The sequence below is a fragment of the Leptonychotes weddellii genome, chromosome 6 (assembly GCF_054177405.1).
Source record: "Leptonychotes weddellii isolate Sample4059 chromosome 6, ASM5417740v2, whole genome shotgun sequence".
Taxonomy (NCBI): Eukaryota; Metazoa; Chordata; class Mammalia; order Carnivora; family Phocidae; genus Leptonychotes; species Leptonychotes weddellii.
In genome coordinates, this window is record NC_138374.1 from 38318580 (window position 1) to 38335611 (window position 17032).

Sequence of the window (17032 nt, forward strand, 5' to 3'; positions counted from 1 at the left end):
TTGAGACCACTGAGGGTCCTGTGGCGTGTGGGGCCTGGAGATGTGTTGCATTTACAGCAGCCCCCAAGACCCACTTGTGCCACCCTTCTCTCATGGCCAGCTTCTGGATTTGAAGATCTTTCTCCTGGCAAGAAAAGACAAAAGCCGATGGCATAGCCTCTCCCTGGCCATGGTGACTCTTATGGGGTGTTCAGAGGCCCAGTGCAAAGGGTACAGTCACAATGAAGGGGTTTCCCATGCTCTCCGGCTAGAGGTGGAGACCGGTTTGGAGGCCCTGTCTTGGGAAGGCATTTTCCCACCTGAGCTGCTCTGTCAGGGGCTCAGGGCCATGGCCTGCGCATCCCTTCTGTAGGCCTGAGGTGTGCCTGTGGGGCTGGGAGAGGGGGAGAGGGTGGGGAGAGGGGAAAGAGGGAGTGGGGCTACACAGGGGAAGAAGAAGCTCGCCCCGGGCTCTGGTTGTCGGCTGAAGGCTGTCACAGTGTGGGGTGTGAGCCAGAACCTGGCTATTCAGTCCTGTCTCCCACCTAAGGTCCTCTCGTAGGCTGGAGAGCCCATTCACCCTGGCCTCAGTCTCCGCATGTGGAGAGATGGGGATGATGACACTGTCCTAACCGCGGCCTGCTCCAGGCTCAGGCAAGAGAAGGGGCTGTGGGAGGGAGGAGAAACTGCAGGGCTGGGGCCAGGGGCTGGGGGGGCGGGTGCGGCAGCTCCGAGCCTGGTGGGAAGGGACGGTGCTGACCCCCTTGGTGGGCGCTCCAGGAACTTGTAAGCGGGGCGCATTTGCAAGGACGTGGCTGCCACCCCTGCCACGCTGGCCTCTGAGGAGGCAGGAGCTAGAACTCTCCTGGTGAGCAGGAGCTCGAGGGGCTTTGAAGCTCTGTTGTTAATGATCAAAACCTCATCAGGAGAAGCCCGCCTGGGTGCGGCTCAGGGGGTCTGACTGTGTCAGGCTACTTAGCTCCTGCCAAGAAAATTAACTTCATTAAAAGGAGCACAGCAGGTTTGTGATGAGTATCAGCACCCACTGATCATACTGGGGAGCGCTCCAGGGGAGGTGCCGCTAGATGGGGACTAGGTCCCTGCCAGGCCCTGTCCTTGCCTCTGGGACACCGCACATGCACACAGGTGTTCAGTGAGCACACCAGCCCGGGCACCTGCACCCAGCGGGTGGGCCCCTGCCCGGCCTGGCCCCTCAGAGCCCACCAGGGCATCTTCCTGATGCTTCTGTCTGGCCAGGCCCCCGGCCTGCAGGATGACTTCTGTTGCTCAGCATTTGGGTCCTCGTGGTCTAGCCTTGGCTGGGTGTCCAGCCTTGTCCCTGCTGCATGCCCTGGTGCCCTCGCTGGGCCAGCCGAGAGGGCCTGCCTCTCCCCTGACTGCGGCCACCCGCTTGCCCCTGTGTGTCTGTGTCCCCATCACCTCGCAGTCTCAGCTGGGGAGGGTCTCCAGGAGACCTTCTCAGGCTGCTCTGCTCCCTCAGCTGGGGCCCCGTTTGCTGCCACCTGTCCCCAGAGAGCCCCTCCCCGGGGGAGCCTGTCAGGGGGCCTGCTGGAGTTGTGCTCTGAGGACCCCGCTGGGACTGGGGCAAGGTGGCTGAGCCATGGTGCCCTGGGGCCTGGGGAGAGTTTCTGCCTCTCGTGGCCTGGGAGGAAGTTGTTACCCCCATGCATTTGTGGGAATTCTAAGCTGGACCATCTGAAAAACTACACCCTAACCTCCAACAGGGAAACCTGCTGGGGGTCTGAAATCACCCTCTGTATTAGCCATATTAATCAGTTGGGTGTCAGAAACCCTTGTAGTGGCCTAAGCAAAACGGGAACATTTATTAGGCCATATGGTGGCAAAGGCCAGGGGTTGCGTAACTTCAGGTACGGCTGGATCCAGTGGTATCCCCAGGATTCTGCTTCCGTCTCGATATCCTGGCCCCTCCCTTCCCCAGGGCGGGCTTCCTTCCCGGGCAGCCCCATCCACTCGGTGCCCCTGGGCTGCTGCAGGCTGATGTCTCATCAGCCCAGGCCCACTGTCCCTGCCCATGGGAAGAGGGGGATTGCTTAACAAGAGTCTCACCAGGGTCCCAGGATTGCCACTCATTGGTCTGGCATGGGGGTAGACTCCTCCTGGAATCAGTCCTGTGCCAAAGGAGTGGGATGCCCTGATTGGCCAGGCCTGGGGCTTCCTCAGCCCATGAGCGAAGAGTGAAAGGGGTAGAGCAGATGTGGTGGTGTCACCTGGAGAGGAGAAAGGTTGCTGGGCCCGCAGGAGCATGCCCTCGCATTTTCTTGCCTACAGGGCACTTGGGATGGGGATTGGACTGGAAGCCCTGGAGCCATATCCGGTGGCCCCCTACACAGTGGACACCAAGAGATCCCAGACCATGCTTGACTAGAAACCTCTCTTTGGGGCAGGCGGGGTTCACAGAGGAAGGAGCGAGGGTTTGAGCTCTGTGGTGTGCCCATGGGTGGGTGGGGAAGGAGAGGAGGCTGGTGGCTGAGCAGTTCAGGAAGGTTTCCTGGGGGAGGTGCTTTTGTGATGGCCTGAGGGCAAGGCAGGGGCCTTTGAGAGAGGATGGCAGATGTTTTGGGCACACAGGACAGAGTGATCTGTGGGTGGGTTTTGGGCAGTGACAAAAGAGCGGGGGGGTGGCCAGCCTGGTGGGGTCAGGGCTGGGGAATGGGAAGGTAGGAAGGGGGTCTGAGGCCTGAGCCCCCTTCTCCCCAGTGTCCTGAGGGTCTCTGTGGGCATGGTGTGACCTGGGCCTCTCTTGGTGCCCCCAAGTCCTGACAGGAGGCAGGGCCTTATTCCCAGGAGGTGGAGCTTGTTACTCCCTGGGCTCCTGCAGCTCCTGGGGTGAACTTGGTCCTCTCCCTTCCACTGGGTGTGATGTGAATACCCTTTCTGCAGGAGGGGGCAGGGGCACTAGGTCTTGGCCTTACACATGTGACCCCCACTTTTTATATAGCCACAAGCCATGCTTTTGGCCCTAGACTCAGCCTTACCTACCCGGCTAGTCTTTTCTATCCCCACACCGAATGTGGCCTGGGGTCTTTGCTCCCTTTTCCAAATGGCCCATTTGTAGCCACCCCTGAGAGCTCCTCCAAGGGAGGGAAGGAGCCCTGGGCTGGCAGCCAGCGATCTGGCCTTGCCGCATGCCCCGGACTGGCTCTGCTCAGTGGGGCCATTGCCCCCAGAGGCTGGGCCACCACAGCAGAACTAGGAGTTGTCGGGGGGCGGGGGGAGGCTGCCTTATTGGCAAGGCCTCTTGCAGCCTCCTGGGCCGAGTCTGCCCCCTCTGAATGACTAATTGAATAAAAAACCCTCCACACACCTTTGAGGCAGAGCTCCGGCCCTGCCTAATCTCGTTAAGAGGTCCCCCGACCGTCTCATTAGGCGGCTGGCTGTGTGGAGAGGTTTATCTGTGCCACGGGGAGCTCACGCCCCCACCCCGCTGCCCTCCAGATACAGGCCCAGGCAGAGGTGAGGCTGTGCAGCTCAGAGGGCCACCGCCAGTCCGTACTTAATCGGTTATGGTTTGCTGGACTTAATGACTTTAAAATTATTAACTTCAGCTGGAGAAAGCAGGTGGTGGGGGTCGAGGAAGAAATATGAACCTCCTTATGAGGTGTGAGGTGGGCCCGCCCCACCAAGACCATCCTCTGGAAGAGCCCGGGCGGGCTGCGTCCAGCTGTGAGGGCCCAGCCCTCCGCACTGCCCATCCCACCTGCGTTAGCCTCAGAGCTGGGGTGGCAGGGACAGACACGTGCGTTTAGAATGTGATCTGTGCCATGAGAGAATGAAGCCAGCCCAGGGAGGCACTGATGTGGTGCCTAACCTAGCCTGGGCTTGGGAGCAACTATGGGAGGCTTTCTGGAAGAAGTGACTCCTGAGCCAAGTCCTAAGTAGGGAATTGGTGAAGAGAGGGAGGCAGGCATTCCAGGGGGTGGACGAGCTTGAGCAAAGGCTCAGGAGTGTGAAAGGCTGGGATCAGGGAGCTGATAGGGTTGTTGGGCATAAGTGGAGGAGGAGGGTACTGAGAGCCTGGAAAGGTCTACAGGGGTCCTCGAGCTTCTTCTTTGTGGTCCTGGCAGAAGTGGCCCAGGCTCTGGGGATGGAGCTCGTGGGGCAGGCAGGGGGTGTAGGCTGTAGACATTGGGGCCCAGAGCCATACACCTAGATCTAGGCCTTGAGCTGTGAGGGGAGTGATCTATGAGGATGGGGAACACAAGGGGACAGTCAGTCCCCACTACTCCCTGCCCTTGTAGGCCTCTGTGCTCTGGTCCCAGGGGCCGAGGATGGGGGCTTGTCCTTGAGGATCCCAGATGTGGAGCGAGCCATTGTTAGAGATTTCAGGGTTTCTGCATAGTGTGGCCCTTCCCTATAGCCTGGCTCCTGTTTTCTATGCCTACAATTGCCTGGTCACCCATGGTGGTGTGGGGGGTGGGGGGAGGAGGGGCCAGAGCCCCAAATTCCTGCCGGTAGGTGAGGTAGCCCCAGGCTTCTCTGCTCCTGTCAACCCAAGCCGGGCCTTTCTTGATGACATCTACTGTTGAGGACAAGAGTACCTGCATGTCGCAGATGTCAAAGCCCAAGGCCCCCCCTGCCCAGGCCCAAACCAGAGCCTGAGACAAAGACAGCTGTGTAGCAGTGTACTGTGGAATGTGTTTCTAAAGGGATGGGAAGTGGGAACCAGGGAAGGAGGGAGAGCTAGTCCAAGCTAGTCACGGCTGGGCCACTGGGGCTCCTCCCCATAGGGACCAGCCAAGAAGCCTTGTAGACTATAGCTCTTGGATTATTCCCCCAGCGAAGGGAGAGGGGAGTGTTTTTCCACCAGCCAGCCCCCACAGTGGTCCCTCCAGGTGTTCCAGCTTTGTACAGCCGCTTGGCCGGATGGGCTCCTGTGGGCGCCTCACGTGGTATCAGTGGGGGCAGGGGGGCCCTGGTGCAGGGGAGGTGAGGTGCTGCCCCATTATACCTGCATGCAGCCAGTCATCACAACAACAGTCCAGAGGTGGGCTAAGGGGATGTGACCTGGGCCACAAAACTTGTCTAGATACCTGATTCCACCAGACTTCTTAGAATGACCTAATGGTGAGATTTCAGGCATCTGGTCAGGAACTTTCCTGAAATCATATCCTGCAAGTGTACTTTGGTCCCAGAAGGGGCTGATGTAGGAGGATTTGGTGCCCTGATCTCTCCCCAGTGCCTGATGGCATCACTAGACTTGGACAGCCCAGCACCCGGCTCTGGTTTGTCCCTCTTCCTCCTCTAGCCTCTGGCTTAGCATGGGGCACATGAAGGCCCCTGGCCAATTCTGAATGACCGAGCCGGGGCGGGGGGATGGTGGGACAGGGGGAAGGATAATGGGAAGTTTCGGAATGGCCTTCGACACTAGACAATGACCCGGTTGGGCTTGAATTCCTCCTGTGTTTCTTGTTGGCTTGTGATCCGGGACACTTTCCCTTAGGTTTCTTAGCTTCTGTTTCCTCGTATTTAAAGTGGCCATATTTGCATCTACCTTGAAGAATTGTTTATGAAGTCCAAAGGAACAGTATAGAAAGAGGACATGCGTATAGTAGGTGCCCATTCCCTTCTTGCTTTCATGTCTACCAAGGGTTGACCCTGTGCCCGCCACTGTGCTAGGGATGCGTAAGCACAACAGACCAGTCCCCACCCTCAGGGATCTCAGACAGGTATCAGTGCCCAGGGTCCACCCCAGAGATCCTGATTCCACAAGCCTGGGGAGGGCCTGGGCCCCAGTATTCTCTAAAAGCTTCTTGGATGGTGCTTCTACACATCAGAACCAGTCGATCAACACCAGCCTTTAATCATGGAGTTGCTGAGGACTGGCAGAGCCAACTGGAGTCTTTCCTGGCTCATAGCAGGTGAGTTAATGGGGGTGCTTATCACCACTGATTTCCTTCATCATAGCTCTGGGCGTGCTCTTCCTGGTCCCTTGGTTTCCCCTCCCCAGATGCTTGGCTCTGGAGTTGAGAAGAGACAGGACAACGAGAGCCAGGCATCACTAAACGCTGAGACTGGGGTCTCCAGAAAGGATCCACCCTCACATTGGCTGTCATGGAGACTGCCTCCTTCCCTGCCTTGGGTGCCTCAGCCACTGGATGCCATGAGCCCCTGGCAGAGTCCTCAGCTGAGGAGGGCTTATGCTGTCTGTAAGGAATATTTCTCTGCAAGGAATATTTCACCGCATCTTACCAGTAATATGAAGCAGTAGAGGGGTGGTACGTGCGTGTTCTAGTTCATAATTTTACAGTAATTAAAAAAAAAACTCAAGCTACTGGTTTTCTTTCCATTAGTGAGATGGTGGCAGACAGTAAAGCCCACTGTCTTTTTATAATCGGATTTAAATTGTTTTTAATTATACAGCCCATATTCTCCCAGTAACATACCATCTCTGTGAGTTAATGGGCTTTGAAATCTCTGTTCCATACACTGTAGATACAGATTTTTTTTGTTAAACGATTTATTTTATATATAGAAATTTAGAGAATTAGCTATGAGGTAGCTTCAGATGAGTATTGGGAGGTTCTGTCACCTTAGAAGAAGGTGAATAAGTGTCTGCAGAAAACCCAGCCCAAATCCTGGATGGAATTCCGGGCACCTCCCCATCGCCGGAACAAGGTTTTAAGAGCACAAATGATGTACAGAGCTATCAGCGTTGCTCTGACCACAGCAGAGAGAACATTCTGATAAATTTCTCGGTTGATCCTTCAGTTAAGGTATTTGAAAGGAAATGTACGTTTGTTCATTCATTCATTCATTCATTCATTTCCTGAGTGCCTGCTGTGGGCTTGGCCCTGGATTTGGGGATATACAATGAGCAAAGCCATGATCTTTATCCTTAAACAGCTGGTACTTTCCAGAGACACAAACATTTCTACGTATGACTCTCAAATAAGACCTCTCCAACGGTCAGTGCTTCCTCAGATTAGGCTGCCTGGCAGGACTGCCAGCATTCAGGGCTTGCTCTCTGCTGATGCTAAAGACGGAGGAGGGTATGCTGAGGTCTGACTGAGGCTGCCCCTGGCGAGGAGGCAGGTGGGGCTCCCTAGGGCTTCCTGGAGGGTGGGCTGGCCCAGGCTACATCTCCTGTTCTCCAGACCCAACATGTCCCTCAGCCTTGCCCTCCTTACTCTGTCTGGAGGGCCTGGCCCTGTCTCAGGACCCCTGTGGGTATTTACTGGGGCCCAGCCTTGGCTCAGCCCACCTCTTGATTGGGTGAGACTGCTCCAGTCAGGCCAATCAGGTTGGCAGAAAAGGCTCTTGGTTCTGATGGCCACTGGCTGGGGACCCAGTGGGATGTTGTTTGTGTGTGTGTGTACACGCACGTGCGCACATTGTGAGGAGTGGGGTTCAGCCTCCTTGGTTATCATGACTGGGATCAGTATCTGGGATCAGCTAGAAGTGCTGTGTGGCCTTTGCGTGTTGCTGCCCTCTCTGTTCCTGATGCTGGCTGTGGCAGTTTGCTCAGTGGTGCCTCTCCTGAAATCTCAGGGGGGTATGCCTTCCAGTTGAGGGCAGTGAGAACCCCTCCTCCTCCAGAACTCCTTTCTTGTCCCGGCTCCTGGAATACATGGGCACTGTGTTTGGGGCCCCATTGGCTAAGGGTCTCTCTCTTAATGGTGTGGAGAAAAGGCCACAATCTCCCCATGGGTTCAGGAATGAGCAGGGGTGGGCAAGGCTGGGTAGGTCCATCTGCCCCTCACCCATACCAGCCCCTGTGTTGGAAAAGCCCAGAGCAACTCCTCTCTATAAACCCCACAGCATAGAACCCCAAGTTCAGAACTTTCTCCTGCCCCATGATAGATCTTCTAGAATTGGCACCCTTAACTGGACCCTTTTGCTAGATGCAGAAACCCAGCATGGCATCCCAAGCTAAAAATCACCATGGCAAAAACCCAGGGTCCAAACCTCTATATCAGCTCCTCAGAATAAGGGCTGCAGATGTAGACCCGTCTAGCCTGGAGACCCACTTTGGAAGCCACCCAGCCCAGATGCTCCAGGCTAAGGTACCCTGTAACAGAATCCCAGGACCATGCTTTTGAAGCCAGACCCAGCCCAGAAACTCAGCCCAGCCCCCCACTCTCCAGATGGGCAGGCCTGGGGAAGAGGGGCACCCTTTTGTCGTCGCATGCACAGATGTAAATGCCGAGCCTACAGCGAGAGACCACGTGTTGCGAGATGTGGCTGAGGTTCCACACATGGTCTCTGGCAGTGTGGTATTTACAGCTGGCGAAGAGCGGAGGAGCTCTGGAAACTGTAAGAAAGGGGATGCTTAGGCTGAGGGAGGGCTGGGGGCTGGGAGCCCTGCAGGGGAGGGCTGTCCACCCTCACTGGCTGCAGAAATGCCACCTGTTAACTCCTTCAGGTGAAGTATTACCCTGAGCAGGCCTTTCTGGAAATGTTCAGGGAGGAGTGCAGTGTGAGTGACCAGAGCCTCTGGCTGCCGAGGGGATGTGGCTGACATAGGCTGGTTCCGTGAAGGACTGACTACCTCTGAGCCGGTTGCCAGACCCTGGTGTGGGTCGCTGTCCTGTGATCTCTCAGAGCACCCCCCTCTCCCCACCTGGTGGCTCCTTGGCACCTCCCTCCTCAGGTCACCTCCCTCCTGAGGTTGCTTGGGGTCTGCTGACTCCCAGCCTTCCTCCTCCTCTACTCGCTCCCTCTTACGTTCTCTTGGGCTCCTCAGCTAGGTGTGGCTGGCCTCATCGCTGCTCATCAGGGTGCTCGGTGTGGCCATCCCTGAGGGCCAGCTCCAGGCCCTCCTCCTCAGCAGGAGAGCTTTTCCCCCATGTACAGCCTGCAGCACAGTTCTGCCGGCCTGACTAAGCCCAGAGTGCAGTGGGAACTACCGCACACCTCGGAGCAGCAGGTTAATTCATGTGGCTGGAGCCAGCACTGGGTGATCACCGAGTCCATCCCAAGCTCAGCATGTGCCCGTCCCAGCCCTCACTCACCCCAGCTTTGGCTCTCCCCATCCTCCTGCATGGGATTCTGAGGTGCCCTGGCCTGGCCCTTGCCAGCCTCGGAGGCTTCTCCCTTCCCTCACTTTGCCTCCTTCTCCTCCCCTGCCTTCCCCTGCAACTCCTCCCAGGGGGCTTTTCTCAGGAGGGCAGGACCCCTGGGAGGCTCCTAGGAGATGCCCATGTGTGGTCCTACTGGCCGGGGAGGGGCACCTTCACTCTCACAGGTGTTTACTGGTGTCTGGTCTGGGTCAGGCACTGCTGGGTGCTGGGGCGGGCAGTGGACATGGCAGGTGCATGGATGGAGCTCGTCTGATGGAGAGAGGGGGTGAGAGTGGTTTGGAGGCAGGCCAGCTAGGTCTGAACCCCAGCTCTTTCACTTACCAGCTTTTGATCTTGAGTAACTTACCTAAGCTCCCTGAGCATCACTCTCATCTATAAAACGGAGATAAACATAGCACCTGGCACTCTGGGTATTCGTGTGAATTTAAGCGGACACAGGATGCTAGGAGGTACTCACTGAGGGTAGCCCCATCCCCATCCCAACACACATGAGGGCAGCAAGCACTGTGTGCTGGGTGCTATGGGGACTGCAGAGGTGACCGACCCGGCCTCAGAGGTTTAGGAACTCGTGGAGGAGGGAAGGAGAGGGGAGCAGGCAAGGTAAGAGCTGTGCTAGGCAAAGTAACAGAGGAGGACAGAGTTGAAAGTTCTAGTACCAGTGGTCCTGGGGCCAGCCAGGGCCTTGAGGGTCCCTGACAGGGAGGCCTGTGATGCTGGACTTTAAGGATTGGGCTGCACTTGGAGTAGAACAGGGGAGGCGCCCAGTGGGTTTTGGGGTGGACATCATAACGGGGTTCTGATGGCAGGTAGGCCCCTGATATGGGAGGGAGCAGCAAGCTTCCTAAATGAATAGTGCTCCTTCAGAGCTCTTTCAGTTGTAGGAGACAAGAATCCAGCTCACCCTGGCCTTTGCCAAAAGGGGCTCAGTTGATCTTGGGCTCCGGAGTGGACTGTGCGGCTCTGTTTGACTTCATTTTTTTTGCCAGGCTTTCTCAACCATATATGGAGGTCATTTTTCCTCCTTAGCAAAAATGCAGGGGGAAAGGGACCTGTTGTCTATCCACTCCGAGGGAGAGGACTTCAGAGGACTCTGATTGGCCTAGCTGGGGTCATGTGCCCATCCATGAACCAATCAGGTCTACTAGGGCTGGGGGCATTGTAATTGGCTCAGCCTGAGTCATGTGCTCATCCATGAACCAATCAGTGCTACCAGGGATGTGGGCGTGTGTTGATTAGCAGCGTCCCTCGCTCGTTTGCAAGACTGCATAGCGTTAGAAGAGAAAGGGCACAAAGCGGGTGAAGGGCCGTTAGCAGAATAAAGTGAATGAATAAATGTGCTGGTCATTCAGAACTGTAACTGGCACAGCCGCTATGAGGAGCAATTCCATGAGGAGCAACACTCCTCATGGGACTCTGTTGTTCTCACCATGCTGTTCTGAGTGCTGGCCTGGGCTTCCCCGTTCCCTTAGTTCAGGACAGCACCTGTTACCTTTACAGCTCTAGGGAGGGTCTCAAAGGTAGATCAGTGTCTTTCCCCTAGACAGGGGATTCTGTGGTGTTATAGCTGGGGCTCTGCTGTGATTGGAACTGCCTGTCCCTTACAGGACAGCATCCCTGGGGAGATGCCCTTGGCACACAGGGCAAGGATCAGAGGCCCCCAGCTCCTGCCATACGAGAAGGCAGCCTCTGGTCCTGTCCTGCCCACACCCAGGTTGGAGGGGTGGGTGGGCTCGCTGGGGGCCTCTCTAGCTGGTGCCGGGCTGCATTCTTGGTGGCTGGGTTTGTGGTCAGTCTGTTTGCTGATTGATCAGTCAGTGAGCTGGAGTGGGCCAGGCAGTCAGCTGTGTATGACGGGGGCTTTCTAGAATGTGTACAGATCAATGGGCCATACTCACATGAAATAAAACAACTGTCAAATAATTTGTAGCCATGTTCCCATGGAGCCAGGACTGGTTATGACTTTGCATGTTGCCTCCTGCCAAATGAGGTTTGTCATCTAATCATCCCATTTTAGTACTTATGAAAGCCAGCCCCAAGTCTGGGCTGGGCAGGAACACCAGTGGGCTCCAGGCACCCAGGGGATGGCGGGGGGCGGGGGCGTCCATGTCTGGGAAGGCATGGAGCTGGGTGGGTGGCAAGCAGCCCTAGTTGTCCCAGTGGGGATTTCACAGTGGGGAGGCCAGGTTGTGGACAGACTCGGATGTCTTCTTCAGTTGCCTGCTTGGGCTCTAGAAGAGCACCTGGGCCAGTAGGCTCCACAGGCTGGGATTCTGCTCAGGAGCATATGTTCCCAGAGGCCCTCACTCCCTGCCCTCCTGTCTGTGAGGTGTCACAGTCCTCTGTCCCACCACCAAACCCTTTCTGATGCCTAAATGTGTGCTTGGCTGAGAGTAGGGGCCAGGGATGGTAATGAGACTAACCCTTAGCATCTGCATCTGCCATCCTGATCTCCGTTAGTGTTTTCTAATGCGTGAGTGTGTACATTTTATTGTGAGCACGATGAAACAAATCTCCTTCTGGGACACGGCACTGGACTAAGAAGTCCAGTGATCAGAGTCCTAGGAGCTTAACTTGAAGTTGTCTGTGGCCAACACAGGCTTCAGAAAGGTGGAACAGCCCCTGCCGCCTTCCTGGTTCCATTAGGGCTGACATTTGTGATGAACAGGTGAGATGTTCGTGTGACCACTAGATTCCTGTCCTTTCACTGGCTGGCAAGGACTCATGGAAACCACGCTCAGCCAAACCTGGGGAGGCCTCCCTCAGAGTTTGCCCTGGGCCAGAGGCAGGCCAGGTGCCTCTACCTCTGTCCCATCTTATCTTCAGAGCGCCCCCCACCCGGGGAGGGGCAAGGAGGGGAGGGGCCCTCATGTCATCTTTGGAGAGGTGGCCCTGGGAAGTGCAAGGAGTTGGGAGTCAGTTTTAGAGGGCTGTCCCTGCTCTCCCCCGTTTGCCACTCATTAGGCATCTCTTCACATAGCTCCCATTCGTGTGTCAGGGGCCTGCCGTGGGGGGGTCTCTGTGCTGGGTGCTGGGGTTACAGCAGTCAATGGGAGAGACCTTGTGAGCTTGTGTCATTTTTCTAAGATGCACGCAGCCATAGCTACTTTCCAGGGCTGTTGAGGAATAAAATGAAGGAGCAGCATGTCCCAAATTGAGTTCTGTACAAGCAGTTCTATAAACTGTTGTTGGAGAAACAGGCTGTGTGGTTGCATACATTGTGACCCAGCTAGATGCTTCTCTTAGAGACATCACCATATGCATTGGCATATTTAAGGCTCTGAGAAGTCCTGCAGTAAAGAAGCCTGTTAACTTTTGTGAACTCAGCATTTGCAGGCTGAGTTGAAAGTGGAACTTTCTTTGGCAGAGCACTTAATAACATCCTGTGTAATTGCTGCTTCGCACAACCCATTTTGGAAACGCCGAGGCAGCATATGTAAAAATACCCCACGGAGTGCTCTGTACCTGCAAGGTGCTCAATAACTGTGAGGCTCTCCCCACCTCGGTGTCCCGAAGGAGTCAGAGGGACAAGGCAGGCCCCAGCTGCCCACAGATCAGCTCAGTGGAGCTGACAGTAGCTGTCACACTCGGATTTTAATGGTTAGAGCAATGGAAGTCAAAGTAAGTTTAATTTTGAAAGGCAAGGAGTGATTTCCTCCATGTGCTCCCAAAACAGGACTTCATAAATATTGCAGCAGGGTGTGCTGGGTGCTGGGCACAGTTCCTGACTGGGAATATCTCTGCATAGCACTGTAAGAGAGCAAATGGCTCCTCCCAAGCCACACTCCTGTTCTTGTTAGCGGGATCTGCCACTTGATAGATTGACCTGTCGCTGCCACTAGCTGGCCTGGGATGGCAGTGGATTTAACAGGCTTGTGTTCTGGAAAAGATGTCCCTGAAGCCACCAAAGTGGGAAGGGACTGAGGGCCTGGTAGTTTCGGCAGACCCAGCCACATCCTTAGCCTCCCAGCCATGGGGCAGGATCGGAGAGCCTCAGTTTACTTCTCTGGAACGTGGGAACCATCATGTGCAGCAATGTGTGTGCCTTGAGGTAGATACTGCATCTATACCCATTGTGTCCCCATAATCCAGCACAGATGAAAATCAAAACTGGGTTTTGAAGGATGAATAGGAGTTTCTAATACATACAGTGGGAGAAGGGCATTCGAGGCAGACAGCACTCCATGTACAAAGGCACGAAGCCCTGAAAAATCTGCCATGTGATATGAGCCATACGTAATGAGGTGCAGGGAGTGTGTAAGGGCTGAGTAAGTGGCAGAAGACACTTCTCACTCAGGGTGGCTAGGGCAGCCTTAGGAATCTACTTCCTGTACGAGAAGAGATACCAGAAAGGGAAGCATGGTGTGTTCAGAGGCAAGGGCGATTCCTGCCCCCACCCCACTCTGAAGAACTGGTTCACTTCATCCTGACAGCCAGCAGCAGCAATAAATGAAGGAGATGGAACGTGTTATTTTAATTATATACTCTCACCACCTAATTAGAATTTTAATTGATATGTGAGCAGGTGCTGTGCTCTTCAAAGCAGTTTTTAAGGCAGGCACATTCCCTGGAAAAAAGAGCACAGGTTGTTCTATTCATTAGTCAAGCAGATGGGTGGGCTAGAAGGGCTGGGAGAGAGCTGGGGGTGGGGGAAGCAGCCTTTGCCCTGAGTGATGTAGGAGGTGAGGGTCCTGCCCTGGACAGGCTGAGCACAATATGAGAAAGGGGCGGGGGAGGGGAGGAAGTGGGAGGGGACAAGGAGGTGGCTGGCATCCATAGGTAGAGTGGATTTATTCATTTATTCACTCAGTTATACTCAACAAACATTTATTGAGAGCTTGCTGTAAGGGAGACTCTGTGCTAAATGCAGGGGACTCCAGAATGACTGTGGTACCATTCCTTCCCTCAGCATGCACCCAGTCTGGTGGGGGAAGGTGGATAGATGTGAGAAACAAATAATTGCCGTTCATGGAATAAATGGGAAATTATCATAGAAGTGGCATAGACTAGGGGAGAAGTTTTGCTCTCTACTGATGTCAGGGAAGGCTTCCTGGAGGACACTTGAATCGGGGTTTTGAAGTGTGAATAGGAGTTGGCCAAATTGTCTAAAGTTAAGGATAGGGGCGCCTGGGTGGCTCAGTCGTTGAGTGTCTGCCTTCGGCTCGGGTCGTGATCCCAGTGTCCTGGGATCGAGCCCCACATCGGGCTCCCTGCTCAGCAGAGAAGGCTGCTTTTCCCTCTCCCACTCCCCCTGCTTGTGTTCCCTCTCTCTCTGTGTCTCTCTCTGTCAAATAAACAAATAAAATCTTTAAAAAAAATAAATTAAGGATAGGCGATGGTGGTGAGGGATGGCATTCTAAGCAGAGGTGGGAAGCTGTATGGGATGTGCAAGGAGTGCCTGGTAGTTTGCTGGATCTCTGGCATGACGGTGGGTCTAGGAGATGAGGCTGGGGATTTGAGTGATAAGTGGGTGTCCCGAGGGTAGGAAAGCTGAATCTCAGCCTGATTGTAGAGAGTTCCTGGGGGTGACGTGATGAGATCTGTGTTTCTGAGAGATCACCCTGGTGGAAGGTAGGACAGGGGAGAGGCTGATGATGCAGTGAGGAGAGGCTTGTGAAGGCCAGGGCAGGAGCATGGAGGTTGGATTCTGGATATTGGGGTAAAGGAAGGGGAGAGTCAGGGTGAAGGCTGAGTCTGGACTCAGTCCTCTAGGAGTTGCCATCCTTGAGATGGGGAGTCAGGGAGAAGCAGAGAAAGGTGGCAAGGTTAGTCTGGACCATGGAGTTGGGGTGGTTGTGGGAGCTCCGGCTGAGATACCCAGGAGCTAGCATTTTGGGAGGCATAGTCGGAAGGTGGGGAAAGGAGGCCCCGGCAGGGATGAGTCAGGGACTTTGGAAAACAACTTAAAAATGTTTTTAAATTATTAAAAATTTTTATTTTATTGTGATAAGAACGCTTCACATGAGATCTACCCTCTTAACAGATTTTAAAGTGCACGATACGGTCTTGTTAACTATTGGCACGTGATTTATACAGAAGTCTAGAACTTCTTCATCTTGCACAACTGAAACTTTATACCTAACAGCACCGCCCATCCCCCCTTTCCTTCTGGCCCCTGGCAATCACCATTCTGCTCTGTTTCTATGAGTCTGACTGTCGTATATACTTTATATAAAAGGAATCATGCAGTATTTGTCCTTCTGTGATGGCTTATTTCACCTAGTGTAACGTCCTCAAGGTTCATCCGTGCTGTCAGATATTGCACGGTTTCCTACCTTCCTTCCTTCTTTTTTTTTTTTTTTAAGATTTTTTATTTATTTGAAAGAGAGAGATAGCGAGAGAGAGCAGAGAGGGAGGGAGAGGCAGAGAGAGAAGCTGGCTCCCCACTGAGCCAGGAGCCCGACGTGGGGCTCGATCCCAGGACCCTGGGATCATGACCTGAGCCGAAGGCAGATGCTTAACTGACTGGCCACCCAGGTGCCCCAGGGTTTCCTTCTTTCTGAAGGCTGAATAATACTATATTTTATAGACACATCGCATTTTCTTTATTCATTCATCCATCAGTGGACACTTAGGTTGTTTCCATGTCTTGGCTATCGTGACCAGTGCTGCAATGAACACGGGAGTGCACATATCCCTTTGATCCCTTGTTTTCATTTCCTTTGGATCTACACCCAGAAGTGGGATTGCTGGATCATATGATAGTTCTTTTTTAAATTTTTTGAGGAACAACTATACTGTTTTCAAAAGTGGCTGCACCATTTTCATTCCCACTCACAGTGCATGAGGGTTCCAATTTCTCCACACCCTCACCTTATTGTCTTTGGTTTTTTGTTTGTTTTTCATATTAACCATTCTGACAGGTGTGAGGTGCTGTCTCGTTTGCATTTCGATTTGCATTTCCCTGATGATTAATGATGTTGAGCATCTTTTCATGTACCTGTGGCCATTTGTTTGTCTTCTTTGGAGCAATGTCTAGTCAGTTCTTCTGCCCATTTTTAACTGGGTTATTAGTATTTTTGTTGTTGTCCTTGTTGTTTGTTTGCTACTGAGACACATAGACCAATGGAACAGGGTAGAGAGCCCAGAAATAAATCTGTCCTTATATGGTCAACTGATTTTTGATGAGGGTGCCAATAATACACGGTGGGGAAAGGATAGTCTGTTCAGCCAACAGTGTTGGGAAAACTGAATGTCCACATACAAAAGAATGAAACCGGATCATTATCTTACACCATACACAAAAATCACCAGATCAACTCAAAATGGATGGAAGACTTAACTGTTAAGACCTGAAACTGCAAAACTCCTAGAAGAAAACACAGGAGGAAAAGCTTCATGACATGAGTTTTGACAACGATTTCATAGATACCACACAAAAGCACAGGCAACACAACCAAAAAGAGACAAGTGGGACTATATCGAAACTTACAAACTTGCCCAGGAAACTTACAAACAGTCACTAGGGGGAAAAGGCAGCCTATGGAATGGGAGAAAATATTTGCAAATCATCTATCTACTAAGGGGTTCATTTCCAAAATATGTACAGGGTATGGCTTTTAGGAGGCTCAACAGCAGGCACTCTGGGGGTCCCTATCTGGGGAAGGGAACGAAAGGGACACAGTCAGGCCTGGGCAGGGGGTGAGACACGCAGTGAGGCCGTTCCAGGCAAAGCCCCAGCAGATACCTAGGGAGCTCTGCAGGGGAGATGTGACGACCCGTCAGAGGTGTTCTGATGCAGGGGCGGAGGGCTGGGCCCTTCATGCCCCTTGCAGCTCAGCCCTGGGGCAGCCGCCTCAGGAATGGGACGTGGCTTAGGGGTGCGGGGTTTCTTGTCAGCTGGGGAGGTCCCCTTTGGGGACTGGCAGCGAAGAGCATCTGCAAGCCGTGTCTCAGGAGTCCTTCCCTCCAGAAGAGGCATCTAGGGCGCAGTGTCCACCACACATGGTATCGAAGGAGATGGAAGGCGATCCCCAACCCAGCTTCCCAGTACC

General features: G+C 53.9%; 1 protein-coding gene across 1 annotated transcript in view; it reads right to left on the minus strand.

Annotated features, from left to right (window-relative positions):
• LDB3 (LIM domain binding 3) overlaps positions 1–13977 on the minus strand; it is a gene marked incomplete at its 5' end in the record, with an annotated part of 321917 nt that extends 307940 nt beyond the window's left edge. The window contains one exon of the mRNA XM_081823087.1: positions 13959–13977. Coding sequence (XP_081679213.1) covers positions 13959–13977 — 19 coding nt within the window. The remainder of the gene's footprint in view (positions 1–13958) is intronic.
• Between the last annotated feature and the right edge of the window lie 3055 nt (positions 13978–17032).